General features: G+C 40.0%; 1 protein-coding gene across 1 annotated transcript in view; it reads right to left on the minus strand.

Moving 5' to 3' along the window:
• The window catches only part of tcerg1l (transcription elongation regulator 1 like), a 132,588-nt gene that overhangs the window by 92,575 nt on the left and 20,808 nt on the right, over window positions 1-19,205 (minus strand). Inside the window, exons 2-3 of the mRNA XM_020528762.2 lie at window positions 16,336-16,425; window positions 6,377-6,495 (exon numbers count right to left, since the gene is read on the minus strand). Of these exons, the coding sequence (XP_020384351.2) occupies window positions 6,377-6,495; window positions 16,336-16,425 (209 nt within the window). The remainder of the gene's footprint in view (window positions 1-6,376; window positions 6,496-16,335; window positions 16,426-19,205) is intronic.

A 19,205-nucleotide genomic window follows, 5' to 3' on the forward strand; every position in this document is an offset into this window, starting at 1 on the left:
TCCACCCTCAGGCGACTGTCTGTGTGGAGTTTGCACATTCTCCCTGTGTCTGCGTGGGTTTCCTGTAGGTGCTCCGGTTTCCTCCCACAGTCAAAAGATGTGCACTTTAGGTGGATTGACTATGCTAAATTGCCCATAGTGTTCAGGGATATGTAGATTAGGTGGGTTAGCCATGGGAAATGCAGGGTTTCAGGGATAGGGTAGACGGGTGAGTTTGGGTGGGATGTTTTTTGGGGAGTTGGTGTGGACTTGTGGGGCCGAATGGCCTGTCCCCACACTATAGGAAATTTATGAGTAAGAGTACCTGGACCCAAAACATTAACTCTGCTTTCTAGCCACAGATGCTGCCTGACCTGCTGAGTTTTTCCAGCTACTTCTGATTTTATTAAACATAAGCAGCTTTCCTTCAATTCATCGCAGGAGAACATCTCCTGAATCAGTGTGAGAATTTGCATTTCCTATACAATTCACTCAGAACTCTCAGAATGAGTATGCTAAGTTGACGTAAATTAATATTGAATTATGGAGAGTGTCCTGTTGAGCACCAACAGTCATCAAATATTGAGCTCAGAATGGAAAATGCACAAGTTAAACAAAAACCATCAATGCCGGTCTCACCATCTATGTAAACTGAATTCACAACGGTTGCTCAATGAAAATAGAATATAGTACACCACCAGAACACTCTCATTGCACATGGTACATGCTTAAATTCTAAATTTCATGCATGTTTTCTCTTCATTTGATTAAATATTTAGAGGGAGTGCTTTATTTTGTACAATCATTATTCATTTGACAAAATGCTCTATAACTGAATTGGCAGCTCTTGTGGTGTAGTGGTGGTGATCCGACCTCTGAGCTAGGAGGCCTGGGGTAAAGTCCCACCTGTTGTGATGGATAATACCATCTCCTAACAGGTGGTTTAGAAAATATCTGTAACAGCATTGAATAATGAACAAAGGTGAATTTATCAAGTTTTACAAACAGATTAGCAGGGCTGAGATACTTTTGCCAATCAGAAGCTGAAAGGGTACAACATAATCTGATTAGAGAGCATGCCTCTCTGTTTTTCTAAGAAAGGTAAACACGTTCTTCTCTTTTGTGTACACTATTTTGCACTTAGAATATATTTTATTGAGAAAGAAGAACCCCTAAAGCCTATAGATTTGTCATGTGTAACAAAACCCATAATGTTGTTTTGTTGTTGCTCCAAGCACAAATTATTCATGCAATGGTACAGGATATTTTTATGTGAACACTTCAGGCACAAAATTAAATCATTATTTTCTCGAACACTGTACAGTGAACTTAATTCACGCATACCATCACATATAAGAGGAAACATGATGATACATTCTAATTAGTTTCAATGCAGTCCAGAGTTTGAAATGCCCCAAATATTAAAAAAAAATCTAAATTGTAGGAAGCAGCAATTAGATCATTAACCATCTTCAACCAGCTTCATAAACTTAATCTTCATCATGAATATAGTATTTGTCAGCTCAGGTCTCCGAGAGCTAAATCTGCTGTGTAGCTTTGCATTAGATTTCCTGAGAATGTAAAACAGAGGCAAACGATTGATTTATTGATTTTGTTTTGCAAATATCATGTACACTTGCATTATAATGACATGCAGAATGTCATTAAAGCAAGCATAACATCTTGGAATGCTTTGATTACAACTGTATAATCTATTAAGGATTCATTTCTGATCATCCTGCAGTGATTAATCACTAATTTTAAACTTGCAGTGAGGATATCATCATATATCAAGGGGGTATTATATGTCCTACAGCACTACAATAGAAAATGTTCCATCTATGTACACCTCCTCTCTATATGCCTTTAATTCCTATTGTTCCTGTAAGTTTTGTCACACATTCATAACAACTTTATGCACCATAAATTCTGATTTCTATATTTATAATAGTAGCTGCCCTGGCCAACATGCTATACAGTAACTACTCTATCCTTCCTGACATTATAGCACCATTGTTATGTTTCTGACAGCTCCTCAGCTGAAAATGGATAGAAACTCAAATGCTTAACACGCTTTACGTTTCCTATTAATCCATAAATAATAATGTAAAATCAGAACATATACTGTTAAAGACAGAATGCATGGCACTGAAACAGGGCTGAAATACATCAGCATGCCCTGATTCAATGATCTCTTGGTCTTTGATCCAAATCCGTGAAGGTTACATTTATCCATGACCAGTAATATGTAATGGCATGGAAAATCAATTGTTTTAAATGAAACATTTGGATTCATAAGGAGAGCCAAATATCATCAATCTGGTATCTTCCCAGAGGCCATACTAACAAAAGCAGCACGAGAGGAGAAAATAGTGTTCTGTATTTTGGGGCCAGCTGCAATAAAGCCATTAGTACTTGGCATCACTTATATTCAGGGTGATAGTGTATTCTTGTCTCATATATTCCTTCTAACTCTCACCTCAATCTCTTCCAGCCGTATAGCATCATATCAAACTCAGTTACTGTTATCGTAGGCCTTTTGCTTTACACCTCAACTCTTTCTCCCCCACCCAGAATTCACTTTCTGATTTAAACCTTTCAGGTTCCAAGGTACTGATACTTGGTCAGCCACAACAGCTCCAGGAGGAAGAGAGATAGAGAGAGCTGCACCAGACTTCTAAGGAAGATGTACTGCCACTTGGTTCAACACATGCTGCCACTGAGACTACTCCAGAGTTAGCATGTACACCTGGTAAATCACCAGGCCTGAGTGGGCTGCAGCCAGACCATTAGAAAGGAGAGCACCCCAGAAACCAAGAACATACATATATACTGTTGCAAGTGACTCAGAAGAGGACTGAAACAGGGAAGAAAGCTGATGACGATGCTCAGCAAGATTCTTGAAGCATTAGCCGGCATGCTAACCAACCTCTTGTCACTAAAATCAAACAAAGAACTGCAGATGCTAAAGATTTGAAAGACAGAGAAATCACTGAACTCAAAGCATTAACTCTGTTTCTCTCCCAACAGATGCTGCCAGACATGCTGAGTTCCTCCAGCAATTTCTGTTTTTGTCTCAGCCTCTTGACCTTACCAAGAAGCATGGAGGATTCTAGATGCAACACATCATGGAGACTGTCCAAATCTTGGAGACCACTGTGGAGGTGATGGCTAACTCCTTCAGACCACATGAGGACATCCTATGATATAGCCAATATCTCAGTGTTACACTAGACGTTTAAAAGGAGCTCAGGCGATCTACACTTGCTGTCACGCAAGTTCACACTGCTATCATCATGTTTGCATCATCCATATGCAAAGGGTGTAGTCTTTGTTCCCAAGCAGCTACACACTGGTTGTTCTTAGAGGTGCAAGCACAATGGACTGCCTGACTGCCTTAACATGAAGAAAATGTGGCTTCTGCCAGAATAGCAGACATTCACCAGTATAAAATACTCTGCATATTGGTTTTGGTTCCTATACTTTTCCCCATTGGCGGAAATGAGAAGGAGAGGGATGGAGAAGGCTACAGGATCACATCTGCGCAGACATTAACAGTCTGCATTACAGGAATCCAGATGTCTTGCCAAAGCCACACACTCTCATTCTGTTTCTTCCTGTTGTTGGAAAAAATGAAAGATTCACTTCTCCTGGTGTAGCAGACCTCTATCACCCACTGAATGGATAGGTGGACAGTGTATTGGGAAACGTTAGATATGTTGATCATGCCCATCTGAAGAGATCCAAATGCATAGAAGTTAAATATCACATTGGCCTCTATGGCTACTGGCCCTGATGCAAGGTTGTAGCTAATGTTTACAGTGATAGTGCAGTTCTGTGGCCATCTTGATCTTTGCTGAACTTGTGTCATCTCTGCTTCTCTTGGATTAGATGGAGATAAGTGTATTCTGAAAAACCATTGGTCGATATATGTAGAGGCTTCAACATTCTCTCATTCTGTCAACATTCCCCTCTCTGCATCCTCCTCTCTAATTCTCAATCTTATTGCAGACCCAGAGATACCGCTGCATCAGAGTCGGGTGACCGAATTCTCTGGTCTCCTTGAATGCATTCAGCAGCTCACAAGAAAGGCTCCAATGACAAGTGACGGGCAGCTCTTCCAAAGCCTTTGCCAGAGCAGAGCTAAGTCAAAACAAGCTCACCTGCAAGTTAATGACAAACCTTTAAATAACACTAGTCAGGGGTCAATCATGCTATTGAATGCCTGTTTGGGGATGAGTGATTAACACAAACATTCAGTACACAAGCACAGACCAATTTTCTGAAGTGTGAATGAAATCAGCTGGAACAGCTGACTAATCTCATGATGGGATCAGTTGTTAAGCTTCCAGTGCACTTGTGGTACTTGTGTATGAGTTCCTATCACAGCATGTGGAGTCTGTGCTGAAAGTGGTTGGAAGCATGGCATTTAGGGTTTCTGTCATGACACCACCAGCAGCATCACACAGTTCAATTTCCCATGACGAGATTTTTAAATCTTTAAGAGTGGATTGGATCTTTTTAAATAGAATTTAGTGTAGGATTAGTAGGAAAATTAACATTTCTTGATTAACTTAGTTAAGTTGTAATCACACAAAGTATATTCCTTGATTAATCTAATATTTTATTCTTCTGTTTAACTGTAGCCAGATCTTAGTAATGTAACATCATGTGAATCAGCTCAAACTTATATGCAAAGAAATGCACCATGTGATTGTGAGCAGAGTGAAGACAAAACCCTAATGTTTTAGGGTTACAGCTGCAAGGCCGATCGAGATAGTTAAGAACTGCAGATGCTGGAGTCAGAGATAACACAGTGTGGAGCTGGAGGAACACAGCAGGCCAGGCAGCATCAGAGGAGCAGGAAAGCTGACATTTCGGGTTGGGACCCTTAAAACGTCAGCTTTCCTGCTATGAGCCACTATCTTTAATGGCTGAACCATCAAAAGTGAGGTTTGTTTCTCAAGAGTTGGCAGATGCAGCTGACAACTGAATCATCTCCTGGTTGAAATGAAGTAGGCCTGTTACAAAATAAAACAAGGCTTTTTTTGGATGTTGAATAATGTATGATGTCTAATCTACTTATCCATTTTTGCTTTTGCATATGTTTTCCTTCAATTATCCTAAATCTCAGACTGTAGTTTGTTCTGTCAACCTGAACTTTTTCTGCAAGTTCAGTGGGGGTATCCCCGACCACTTCTGTGTATTTGTAACATTGTTCACTGGGGTCTAATACCTTAGTTGTTGAATATAAAGATAAATTCCGTTTTATTGGAAGTGTAGGCTTGCCAATGCAAACTGACTTTTGCAGACATCACAAATGCACAGTACAGGGAACGGGCATGATTTGAAGCATCTATCTAATCTTATAGTTGGCAATGGAAATCCTCAAGATGGAGTTCATGTGCTCTCCAGCTAGCGTGTGTGAAATGCAAGTGAGCACAGTAAATTCAGCAGATGCTTACTTGCCACTTATCCACCCACTCCTAACTCCTGCGCAATTTTACTAACGGCTGGTGTCGATGTCCTGTCCACCAGTGCCAATTTACACCCTTAAGTAGGTAATTAATGCCAACTACAGGGTGTCATCCTGCCTCTGCCTTGATTTCTGTGCGTGGGCTGGGGGCAGGGATTACTCCATAATGAGCCCAGTGAGCCCGTCAAAGTTCACACCCAACAAAGAGACAACATGCATGAGATTTGGAATTTAACAATGTAACATGCTGATGAGAATGTTCTGGTGGTGTAGCAGATTCTAATTTCATTAAGAACCCATTGTTAGTTCAGTTTACATTGATGGGAGGCTCCGAATGCTGTAAAGTATGTCAGCTCATTAGTTTGTGGTTTTGTACCACGAGAATTGAATAGACTGTTCTGATCTACTGTGCCAAGGTTGATCCTCTCCACTGAGGATTGTTCTGTATTGCTTCCAGGTTTCGGCTTTACCACCATCTGCATGGCTCTCTCGAGGTCAGGGACTTTTTTTTAACCACAATAAATCTGACAAAGACTCATCAGCAATTTCTAAAACAATTCTGTCTCTTGTGAATTCTGATTTGGAGTCATCACAAGTGTATGCCTCCACTAATCTGCTGAGATCATTAATAAGGAACAATTAAGGATTCCCCTGGATGCTGACCTCTTCTGTTAAATCTTGCCCTTTCACAAATTTTAATAGTTTTGAGGTTGAACTAATTGTCAAAGACTTTGATTACCTTTAATCATCAATACAATATTCAATTATATTTCAAACTATCTATCATATTATCTTCCTGAAAGCAAGATGTTAGTTCATTTAGGAAAACAATAACTTCTTTCCTGGTGGAAGAGATAATTCATAGTTTAACTAAGAAATTTAAATTACCATTTCTGTATATGGCATTTAGAAATAACATACCTGGGAGTGAGTTTGGATTCTTCTAGAAGTTTTCTAAATTCTTCTTTGGCCTGAAGAAGTTTGTTCTTTTTCTCCTTATATTCTTCTTTTATTCTTGCTTTGATAAACTGTTCAAAAATCTTTAATTTGAAAGGAATGTAACATGAGTTGCAAGCTAAAGGCCAGGCTCAATATTTTCTAATTCAATACAAGTCATAAAAATTAATTTGATAATTTTTTATGCTACTAAAATAATCAATGATTAAATGTATATTAATTATAGAAAGCAATATGAATTGAAACATTACTTTTCATGAACTATAAAGATATTTTCATCGCTCTTGGAGCTGTTCTCAGCATATGTATGTCATCTCTGACTGAATTATACATATTGTAACTTTATCTGATACTAACTTTCTCACTGATTTTTAACCTCACAAAATACACTAGTTTCTGATGTATTTCATGTGAAACACTTTTTATTAGATATCTACAGAAAAGTCCACAATGTGTATATTAATGTGCCCCTGTAATGAAAGCAAAGCAGCAGCATAGAAAAAAGATGAACATAGCTATTTTAAACAAATGTATTATCTGGAAACAGTTACCATATTATGGAAACTAAACCACCCTTGGCATTGACTACATAATTAATGCTTATTTTGCTTACAATGTGGCTTGACATCCATTGATGGCATTGATTTTGCAGACCAATACACCCTACCGTATGCTACATGCATTCTGTTTAACTTAGTTTATTTGGACTTAGCCTATCAATAGGTGAATGACTATGAAGATGAGACTCCATGATAGACTTCGAATAGATTAATGGACTGCATGGCTCTTCCTTGCTCACTGATTTCTTACACTCTTATCATTACAATAAAATTCAGAATAACTACTAAAACTAAAATATGATCAAGATGCAACAGCAAAAAGATAACGCACAGAATATCGAACTTTCTAAGAAATGTGGTCAATTTAGGTTGTCATGAGGAGCACACTGAAATAATAGGCTCATTCTTACGTGTATTTGGCTAAGTGCTGGTTGCGTTGAGATTTTTGGGGGGATTTTCACTGTGGGTCCCTCTCTATATATCCTAGCAAATTCACCAGATGAACAATCAAGCCTGCCCCTGTAGTGTCCCTCTCATCCCGTTCTATCCTCAGCCTACCATTCACTGTAGATGGAACATCTCAGAATTGACTGGCATTCCTTGCAGTTGTGCCATCTTTTTGTGCAACTGGATAAGCACTGTCAGTCTGGCTAAGTGAATGGCTCCTGACATTCGCTCCAGACATGGCAAAGAAAAGAGAAGTTTGGCATCCTGCTTTGCCAACAGGTAGGTCCTGTTGAATGAGGTGGTGATCTTCCCTTCTGCACTACCTACTCACTCGCTTGGGATACCGCCTCACTTGTAGTAAAAAAGGCAAGTAATGGATGCTATGAGCATCCATGTAAGCTCATGGTGTGAGAAGATGTCATCAAGGTAACTGTGACAGTTGCTGGTTTGATAGCGGACAACCCACTTGTGGAAATACAAACAGTAAAGGCACAAAAAGGAAGGGAAGAGTCAGAAATGGACCAGGTGAAGGTGAGAGAAGGATGGAAATTGGAAGCCAAACTGACAAACTCTTCCAGTCCTGATGAGAACAGGAAGCAGCACCAATGACAGCATTGATCGGTCAGTGAAAGAGTTGTGGGTTGGGGCCCAAGGAGGAATGGAACAAGGAATAATCCATGCAGTCCACAAAGAGACAGGCATAACTGGGATCCATGCAGGTACTCATAGCCATATCTTTGATGGGCCATGGACCGTGTCTTGAGATTTGGTCTCTACTTGCCCTCACAAAGGTGATGGTGAGCTGCCTTCTTGAACTGCTGCAGGTGATTTGATGTTGGTAGACCCGTTAGGAAGGGAATTTCTGGATTTTGATGCAGTGACACTGAAGGAATGGTGATATATTTCCAAGTCAGATGTAGCTTGGATAGGAACTTGATGGTAGTGGTGTTCTCACATATCTGCTGTCCGTGTCCTTCTAAATACTAGTGGTTGTGGATTTAGAAGGTGCTGTCTAAGGAACCTAGTGAATTTCTGTTGGGCATCTTGATAATAATACCCACTGATGATACTGAGTATCGGTGGTGAAGGGAGTAGATGTTTCTGGATATTGTGCCAATTGACTGGGCTGCTTTATCCTGGATAGTGTCAAGCTTGGAGCTGCACCCATCAGGCAAGTGGGAAGTATTCCATTGCACTCCTGACTTGTGCCTTGTGGATGACGGACAGGCTTTGAGGAGTCAGGAGGGGAGTTACTCTCTGCAGAACTCCTAAACTCTGACATATTGTTATTGCCAGAAGAACTTATTGGTAATTCTAATGGACCTGTTCAGAGACGTTATTACACATCTCTGGGGCAGATGGCACTGAACCGGGCCTCCTGACACAGAGGCAGGGACTCTACCACTACAATACAAGAGTACTTGTACACTTAGCCCAGTTCAGTTTCCGGTCATACGTAACCCCAAAATGTTGACAGTAGGGAATTCAGTAATGGTGATGCCACTAAATTTCAAAGACGATAGTTAGATTCTTTCCTGTTAGAGATGGTCATTGCCTGGCAATTGTGTGATGTGAATTTTAATTGGCACTTGACAGCCCAAACTTGGATACCTTCCAGATCTTGATCCATCAGCCCGGTCAGTACTGGTGATGCCAAGCCATTCTTGAAGTCTCCCACTCACAGGTACATGCTGCATCAATGCTTCCTCCAAGTGCTGTTCAACACAGAGGAGGACTAATTCACCAGCTATGGGGATGCAATACATGGTCATCAGTAGGAGGTTTCCTTGCCCATGGTTGACTTGATGCCATGATACTTCATGGGGTCCAGAGTCAATATGGAAGACTTCGAGCAACACTCCCTCCTGAATGTGTACCACTGTGCTGACACCTTTCCTTGCTCTGGGCTGCTGGTGGGACTGGACATAGCCAGGGTTGGTGGCGATGATGGTGTCTGGCACCTTGCCTGAAAGACAGCGTGAGTATAACATGTCAGGCTGTTGCTTGACCAATCTGTGAGACATCTCCCAGTTTTGGAACTAGACCTCAGATGTTAGTAAGGAGGACTTTGCAGGGTTGATAGGACTTTGTTTGCTGCTGTTGTTTCTGTTGCCTGAGTCAATGAAAGCCAGGTGGTCCATTAAGTTTTATTCCTATTTTCCTTTCTGGAGGCATGATCCAACTAAATGATTTTCTGGGCCGTTTCAGAGGGCAACGAAGAGCAGTGCATTTCTGTGGATATGGAATCACATGTAGGCCAAACCATGTAGGGAAGTAGTTTCCTTCGGTAAAGAGTATTTGTAACATGGAGTTTTTTATGGCAATCATGGTCATCATTTGACTTTTAATTCCAGTTTTTTCACTTAATTCAAATTCCACCGTCTGGCACAATGGGTTTTGAACCTAGGTTCCCAGAATGGATGGATTTCTGGATTATTAAAACAGAAATTGCTGGAAAAACTGAAGGTTCTCAAGAAGGGTCCCTACATCTGAAACATTAACTCTGTTTGTCTGTGTACAGGCGCGGCCAGACCTGCTGAGTTTTTCCAGCACTTTCTGTATTTGTTTCTGATTTCCAACATCTGCAGTTCTTTGTTTATTTTTTCTTTGGATTACTAATCCAGTGACAATACCACTAGGTCATCGATTGGCCTGTTCCTTCTAATTTGTAGGTTATATTAAGCACATTACTGCAGGTTTCTGTTTATGTATAGGCCAGTCCAGGAGATGTTCTTGTGATTCAGTGGTAGTGCCTCTACCTCTGAGCCAGGAGGCCCAGGTCCAAGTCCAGAGATGTTAATAACATTTATGAACAGGCCAATTAGAAAATGTCCACAGGTTAGACCAAGAAAAGATAGCAGATGTCCTTCCCTTAAGAATAACAGTGGACTAGATTAGTTGTTACAATTATTCAGTTATTTCAGAGTCACCATAAATGATATGAGACTTGTATTCACTCTTATATATTAACTATTCAAATTCCTCACTGGGAATGTTGTAATTCAAACTCAAGTCTCCATATTATTCATCCAGATGTCTGGAATACTTTTTCATAACACAACCTATATGGTGTTGTGCTCTCACACACACAAAAATGAGCTGAGAGCCTAATAGCAATCTCTGGGGAACACTACTGTATATTTCCCTTCAGTCTGAAAAACAATATTTTAAATCTTGCATTGACCTAAACCTAGCACACAACAACAACACCCTCACTACTGTAATGTACTGCACTTCTTGTGCAAGGCTACATCAATTCTCGCCATAACCCATATAAGCCCAATTTGTTCAATGCAATTATTTAAAATTGAACAATATTTGGAAGCAGCTAATTCAGTGCAGCAATTACCCCCAATGATTTGGGAATTCAAAAGTCACAATAAACAAATATAAATAAAATATTAAGAACAGTGCAATTAGGAAGGAGCATCTGGAAGGATTCTAATAAACTTTCAACAACGTTCATCATTAATTAAAATAAAACAATCTATGTAATATCATCAGTTGAGAAGAATTGAATTTTAAAGGGATAGACCCTGATTTTACATGAGAAACAATAATAAAGCAATAATGTTCAGCTTTATTGTGGAATCAATCATACAGCAACATTTTGGTAAGCACATACACAGTTAAATGTGTAAATTCACAAGTTGGTGATCCATGTTATCCTGTCCTCCACAGGCTCCAAAAACAGTACTTCAATGATAGACTCAAGATTCATGAAAGGGCATGAGGTTGCAACACTTAACTGCATATGTGAGTGAATTTTTAACGTCATAGTAAGTCATAATTATTGCTCATCAACCTTTCTCTCTCCATGAAAATTTAATTTTGACAAATGTGAAGTCACATCCCTTCAGAATTAATTAGTATTGGAGGAGGTAGGACTGATAAATTAAGCTGCATTTATTTCAATGCAAGAGGCCTAACAGGTAAGGCAGATGAACTCAGGGCCTGGTTGGGAACATGGGACTGGGATATCATAGCAATTACAGAGACATGGCTCAGGGATGGACAGGACTGGCAGCTTAATGTTCCAGGGTATAGATGCTAGAAGAAGGATAGAAAGGGGATCAAGAGGGGAGGGGGAGTGGTATTTTTGATTAGGATAACATTAAGACTGTGCTTAGGGAGGATATTCCTGGGAATACGTCCAGGGAAGTTATTTGGGTGGAACTGAGAAATAAGAAAGAGATGATCACCTTATTGGGATTGTACTATAGACTCCTCAATAGTCAGCAGGAAATTGAGAAACAAATTTGTAAGGAGATCTCAGTTATCTGTAAGAATAATAAGGTGGTTATGGACGGGGATTTTAACTTTTCAAACATTCACTGGGACTGCCATAGTGTTAAGGGCTGGGATGGAGAGGAATTTGTTAAGTGTGTGCAAGAAAATTTTCTGATTCCGTTTGTGGATGTACCTACAAGAGAAGGTGCAAAACTTGACCTACTCTTGGGAAATAAGGCAGGAGAAGTGACTGAGTTGTCAGTGGGGGAGCACTCTGGGGCCAGTGACCATAATTCTATTAGTTTTAAAATAGTGATGGGAAAGAATAGACCGGATCTAACCGTTAAAGTACTTAAGTGGAGGAAGGCCAATTTTGATTGTATTAGGCAAAAACTTTCAAAAGTTGCTTGGGGGGCGAATGTTTGCAGGTAAAGGGACGGCTAGAAAATGTGAAGCCTTCAAAAATGAGATAATGGGAGTCCAGAGACAGTATGTTCCTGTGAGGGTGAAGGGCAAAGGCTGGTAGGTGTAGGGAATGCTGGATGACTAGGGACACTGAGGTTTTTGTCAAGAAAAAGAAGGAAACATATTTCAGGTATAGACAGCAGAGATCAAGTGAATCCCTAGGAGAGAGCAAAGGCAGTAAGAGTATACTTAAGAGGGAAATCAGAAGGGCAAAAAGGGGACATGAAATCAAATAGGGTTTAGGAGAATCCAAAGGGATTTTATAAATACATTAAGGGCAAAAGGGTAATTCAGAAGAGAATAGGGCCCCTTAAAGATCAGCAAAGCTGCCTATGTGTGGAACTGCAGGACATGCGGGAGACACTAAATGAGTATTTTGCATCAGTATTTACTGTGGAGAAGGATGTGGAGGATATAGAACACGGGGAAAATGGTGGATAAATCCCTGGGACCTGATCAGGTGTACCCTAGAACTCTGTTGGAAGCTAGGGAAGTGATTGCTGGGCCCCTTGCTGAGATATTTGTGTCATTGGTAACCACAGGTGAGATGCCAGAAGACTGGAGGTTGGCTAACATGGAGCCACTGTTTAAGAAAGGTGGTAAGGAAAAGCCAGGGAACTATGGACCGGTGACCCCGACGTCGGTGGTAGGCAAGTTTTTGGAGGAAATTCTGAGGGACAGGACTTACATGTATTTGGAAAGGCAGGGACTGATTAGGGACTGTCAACATAGTTGTGCGTGGGAAGTCATGTCTCACTAACTTTATTGAGTTTTTGAAGCAGTAACAGAGGATTGATGAGGGCAGAGCGGTGGATGTGATCTGTATGGACTTCAGAAAGGCATTTGACAAGGTTCCGCATGGTAGACTGGTTAGCAAGGTTAGATCACATGGAATAGAGGGAGAACTAGCTATTTGCATACTGAACTGGCTCGAAGGTAGAAAACAGAGGATGGTGGTGGACGGTTGCTTTTCAGACTGGAGGCCTGTGACCAGTGGTGTGCCACAAGGATCGGTGCTGGGTCCACTGTTTTTTGTCATTTATATAAATGATTTGGATATGAACATAAGAGGTATGGTTAGAAAGTTTGGAAATGAGACCAAAATTGGAGGTGTAGTGGACAGCAAACAAGGTTACTTCAGAGTACATTGGGATCTTGATCACATGGGCCAGTGGGCCGAGGAGTGGCAGATGGAGTAATTAAGAAAGGCAAATCAGGGCAGGACTTATACACTTAATGGTAAGGTCCTGGGGAGCATTGTTGAACATAGAGATCTTGGAGTGCAGGTTCATAGTTCCTTGAAAGTGTAGATAGGATAGTGAAGAAAGTGTTTGGTATGCTTGCCTTTACTGGTCAGTGCATTGAGTATAGGAGTTGGGAGGTCATATTGAGGCTGTACAGGACATTGGTTAGGCCACTTTTGGAATACTGCATGCAATTCTGGTCACCCTGCTATAGGAAGGATGTTGTGAAACTTGAAAGGATTCAGAAAAGATTTACAATGGCATTGCAAGGGTTGGAAGGTTTGAGCTATAGGAAGATGCTGAATAGTCTGGGGCTATTTCCCCTGGAACATCGAAGGCTGAGGGGTGACCTTATAGAGGTTTATAAAATCATGACAGCCATGGATAGGATAAAAAGACAAGATCTTTTACCTAGGGTGGGGGGAGTCAAAAACGAGAGGGCAAAGGTTTAAAGTGAAAGGGTAAAGATTTAAAAGGGACTCAAGGGACAACATTTTCATGCATAGGGTGGTGCATGTATGGAATGAGTTGCCAGTGGAAGTGGTGGAGACTGGTACAATTACACCATTTAAAAGACATCTGGATGGGTTTATGAATAGGAAGGGTTTAGTGGAACGTGGGCCAAATGCTGGCAAATGAGACTAGATTTATCTAGGATATCTGGTTGGCAAGGACGAGTTGGACTGAAGGGTCTGTTTCTGTGCTGTACGTCTCAATGACTCTAGGTGCTACAACATATAAAATGAAAATATTTTGTTCTCATTTCACCGAAGTGGTGGCAGGCTTGGAGAAGGAGGTGATGGAGATTGGTTACATCAAAACAGGCAGACTGCAACTCAGGGCAAGGCATGATGGAAGCAATGGATAGTGAGTAGAACAATTGCTGTATTTATCATTCCCATGACCCTGTAGCACCCTGTGTGTGTCCTCAAACACCACCAGAAACTCATCATTAGGGGAAGCAACAGGTTTGGTTGATGGAGCATCTGTTTCATTTCAACCAAGTCTCTCTGGTAGCTCCAGAATTGGATTATACTGAGAGAAGAGCTTCCGTTCAGCTGGATATCTCAGAGGATTCTCAGCCATCAGCAGCACTTTATCCAGCACATCCTCCACAAGTGAAGATACCCTCACAACATTGAACACCCTCATGTCACATGTGTAGAGTAGGTGACACCAGGTCGTAACCAGGGAGAGGTAGTGGAGGTAGTGACAGATGTGGCCATTCCCTCTTGGAGGATGAGGATTGGCCCTGCTGTGCTCTGCTCTATGCAGGTAGTGAGCTTCAGTTAACAACCGCAAAGTGGTAGATGCTAAAGTAGAAGCCTGAAATGAGGCAACATCTGCCCGAGTTTCCAAACGGCTGTTTTCTTCAGTCATGACTGATGTGCTGCCATGCCTTGGCACGTCAGTATAACAAACCTGACATGTAAAAGGAGGCAGCAGGAGGTAAGTGTATTTTCAGCACTGTTTGTGAGCAAGGAAGAGGAGTGTTTCCTCCCATGCTGACAAGCTGCCCAATCTGCACTCCCCAGCCAACATCCCTCAGGGAGTAAAGAGGACCAACCTCCCCAATCCCTATCTTTATGGCTCTCTGATCCTCTCATCCCACTGACTACTATGTCACCCACCCGAAGCATAATCTACTTGCACAGTCCTGTGATCAGACCCACACATTATCACCAGAGCCCCCACTATAATCTGTTGCACTCCATTCCCCACCCTGCCTAGAACAGCACATTCTAACCCCAACCACTAACTTATTCTTCTTCCTCCCATAGTCTCACTCATGACCCCTTTCCCTCTGCCCTCCACAACTAGAACCCCGACAGCAATCCCATCTACCCTGGGCAATGAGGCTGCCTGTCAGCCCAAAATCCTGGAGAAGCGATTTTCAAGATGACGTATTCTAACTTGTAATTTTCAGGTTTTGTTCCCTACCCTAACACCCCTCCCAGACTGCCCTGTATTATTATTCTAAAGTAATATAGTAAAGTCCAAGTAAAGGTTCTTCAGTCAATTTGATTGAATGGACACATTGCTACATGCACTGCTCTCATTGTTACCACAAGATGAGGGCAAGTCTTGGCTCAAAGGCTTGCAAAAAGCTTGTGGACAGTTACAAGCTTCACAAATAATGAGAGATGTTCCTTTGTCACTGTCCACAACATCTGTGTCATATATTCCTTCAGAAATTAACCTGATGTTTGTAATATTTTTCAAGATATTTCTGTTACATGTATTTCAGAGTGAAATTCTCCATGGATTGCATTCTTTTCCAATCTGCAGGTTGTAACCGCTGTGGATAACACCAACCTAACCATAATTATCATTAACTCTGTTACTTCCCGAAAGCAAGAACAATTTAGATGGAATAAGTTAAAGTTTAAAACTCTTTCCTGTTTAAGATGGAAAATTTTCGTTCCATATTGCAATCCATGTATTACATCAACCTGGTCAAAATAGGCACAACTCACATACTCATCTACAACTACTAAGTTTAAGTGACATACAACTTGACTACTCAGAGTTATGTTCTTCCAATTAACAAGGAAGTGCTTGAACTAATACGTCATTTTATGATAAATAATTTACGAAACTTTTTGAATACTTCAAATACAATTTTATACTCATTTGGTTAAACATTGTAAGTTTAAAACAACACCAACTCTCTGAGACAACTGCCTGTTTCAAAATAAATAATTCTTAGAAGAAACAAATTAATGACAGTGCTTTAAGGAATTGATATCGGTTCATAGTTTTACTTTAAAATTGTTGTAATGTAAGCTTCATGCATTTTCATCTCCCTCTTTGTGAGAATATATCTAAACAGCAGGAGACTTCCTTGATTACTTTTGGTTGCTTTGTTTACTTCAAAGAATATCTGCCCATTATAAAATATTTATTCACTTATTAAAGATTAATCTCACTTATTGAAACATATTTCTGGGCATTTAATGTTGATAAAAAGTAATACCTGTTTACGTTCTTCAGGATTTAAAAGGAGATAACGAGGGTCAAACACTATTTTGTGCAGCTCCTTTTCCCAAGTAGAAAATGCAGAGACCTGAAGAAACAAATTTAAATGGTTATTTTTTGTCGGGCAGGGTACTTCAGAATGATGTCACACTTCTGCAGTATTTGTAGCTCACTCACCAGAATTTGGCAGCACTGTTACAGAAAACGGCAGTGCATTCCATTTAGAAGGAACACAACAAACAGGATACATTAAGGAAAATTCCTTTGTACTGTGAGTCATTAATGGATTATTAATAAATATTGGACTAACACAAAGGTAGCAATTAACTTCCAATCCAACCACAAACACTGCAAGGATTATGCAATGTCGCCATGAGAACAAAGTAAAAGCAATTAACTCCAGTACAAATCTGAGATACATCACTGCCTTGAATTGCAGTTCAGCTATAGTTACGATTTGTAGTAATTATGAAGAGATGCTTTTATTACACTTTTGAGAGTTTATTTCTGATAAACAGGTAAAAAGGACAGCAAGGTCCCATAATAAAATTGTGAATATTACTGCAAAAAGACACATTTTTTCAAAGCTTTTCATCTTAACTCATCAGGACAGGGCACGTTAAATACACTGCTTTATGAGAGGAGAGTGCTGTTTGGTTGGAAAATGGATGCTGATTGATTGAAGCACGAGCATGGAGAATACACTGGTTAGATGATGAATGACAGTCAACTACCAATCCTTGTTTAAATTTTAAACAGGCAGGTTTACTGATTGGTCAATGCATTGCCCTTGAAATTAACTAGTGAATAACTGTCACCTGTTTATTTGAGTTGAATTATATGCAATTTGTGTTCATCTCCTTTCTGTCCACAAATATCAGGGCTCTGTATATTAATACATCCAGCTTCAAGTACTTGCATGCATGCTTCTCTGTGAGCCTGACTGATAATGCTAAATTGTTAGTCAACATAATTCTTAGCAAATTCAGGATTATTTAGCAAAATATTGTCCAATTGCATATTCACATACCATATGAATACTGCTTTTCTTTACACTGATATTTTCTGGACTTTTTTCAGCAATATTGAAACTTTACGGTTTGTAAAGCATTTATATGTACTATCATTTTACTGCATGCATGAGTTAAAGAAACATATATTAGTTACATGCATAAAATTGTACATTTGTAATAATAAACATAAAAGCCAATGATCCTTCTACTAATTTCATTTGGAGCAATGTTCCGAATCAACAAAACATGCTGTAGTATGTAGCTAATAAGTTATGACAAATTTCATTTCAGTAATGAAGGACTGAACATTTTCCAAACATTTCAATTGCTATTAGAGTCGATGGCTCAAAAAAAAACAGAAGCAGACGGGGCTAACGAAATGGGATCTGTTGCTAGAACTTCCACTCCCTATGAACATCATCAAGCTCCTAGGATCTAGCTGTGGTTCCTGCTGGGCGGTCCAGAACTGGGTCTTGACCATCAGCAAAGCAGAAAGTCAACCTTCACTGGGCTGGCAACTTCCATCCAATCACATAAGGTTTGCAGTTCCATATTTTCCTGACTGTCTCTCGGTGGAGTCCCTCTGTCTGTACTTGCCAGAGTTATCAAAACTAGTTGGCTTCAATTGTCCCCAGTTTTAGAAGCAGTGGTCAGTGGTGCATATGGATTCTCACAATGCCACCTGAAGTGGATCAAATAATGTTGGAAGCATAATGTTTAAACCCAAAGCCTTAATTTGCAAATGATCAAGTTGTTCATATTAATATTGCTTGGTGTTACAATTTTGCATTCATTCATCCATGAGGCAATAGCATTCTGTACAGTTCTATCTAAATCACTAAGTTGTGAAATTCAAACTGGCCAAACTAGCAAATAACATGAGCATAGAAAGGACTGATGTTGTTTGGGCTCCTGGGCCAGATTTTATTGCTTAGGGGTTGCAAACTGAATACTTCAACACTATGAACCTGCCTGTCGTATTCTTGCGTTGCATTTCTTAACAGATTTGCCACCCTCATACTGATTGGTAAGTGATATCGGTGCAACCTATTTTGCAGGAAAATCTCAAACAAGTTTACTTAACAGATATAACTGATAACAAAAACAGAAATTGCTGGAAAAGATCAGCAGGATTGGCACCATCTGTGGACAGAAATCAGAGTCAACATTTCGGGTTGAGTGACCCTTCTTCTGAAATATTAACTTTGATTTCTCTCCACAGATGCTGCCAGACCTGCGGAGCTTTTCTGGCAATTTTTGTTTTTGTTTCTGATTTACAGCATCAGCTGTTCTTTCAGTTTTTAGACAAACTGATAACTTGCAGTTACAGAGCAACTTATGTGCACATCCTCAGTGTACTGCTGCTTGCTGTCCTCGTGGTACTGGTCATGCGGTGTCATCCTGGTCTTTCATTCGTTAGCATATTCAGTTCTTAAAACAATAATGCAACAGTCACAATCAGAATAATAGAATAGGACGATAAAATCCTCCAAATCAAAGGATCAGTAAATATTGGATTCAGTTGCACTGAACTACATTTTCTGCGTAGTAGAATTTTGTCTGACTATATTTGAATGTTCTGCAGTGATACATTCATCAAAACTTCAGCTAAGGCTGTTTTCAAAATTCGGTGAAGTATGCATAATCTGTGTTTCAATAACATTTGTGGTACTGTATATTTCTATGACTTTATCTGGCAGGGGAAAGGGATAATTTCAATAAGGCTTTAGAAACCATAGCTAAAATACAAGAGTCAATATGTGATAGATATATATGGCTTGTCACTTTTCAATTCCTACTTAATGACTTAAACAAAACGTCATTTTTTAAAAATAACTAACAATCTCCATATTTC

Source organism: Rhincodon typus, chromosome 20 (assembly GCF_021869965.1).
Source record: "Rhincodon typus isolate 14 chromosome 20, sRhiTyp1.1, whole genome shotgun sequence".
In the NCBI taxonomy this organism is placed as follows: domain Eukaryota; kingdom Metazoa; phylum Chordata; class Chondrichthyes; order Orectolobiformes; family Rhincodontidae; genus Rhincodon; species Rhincodon typus.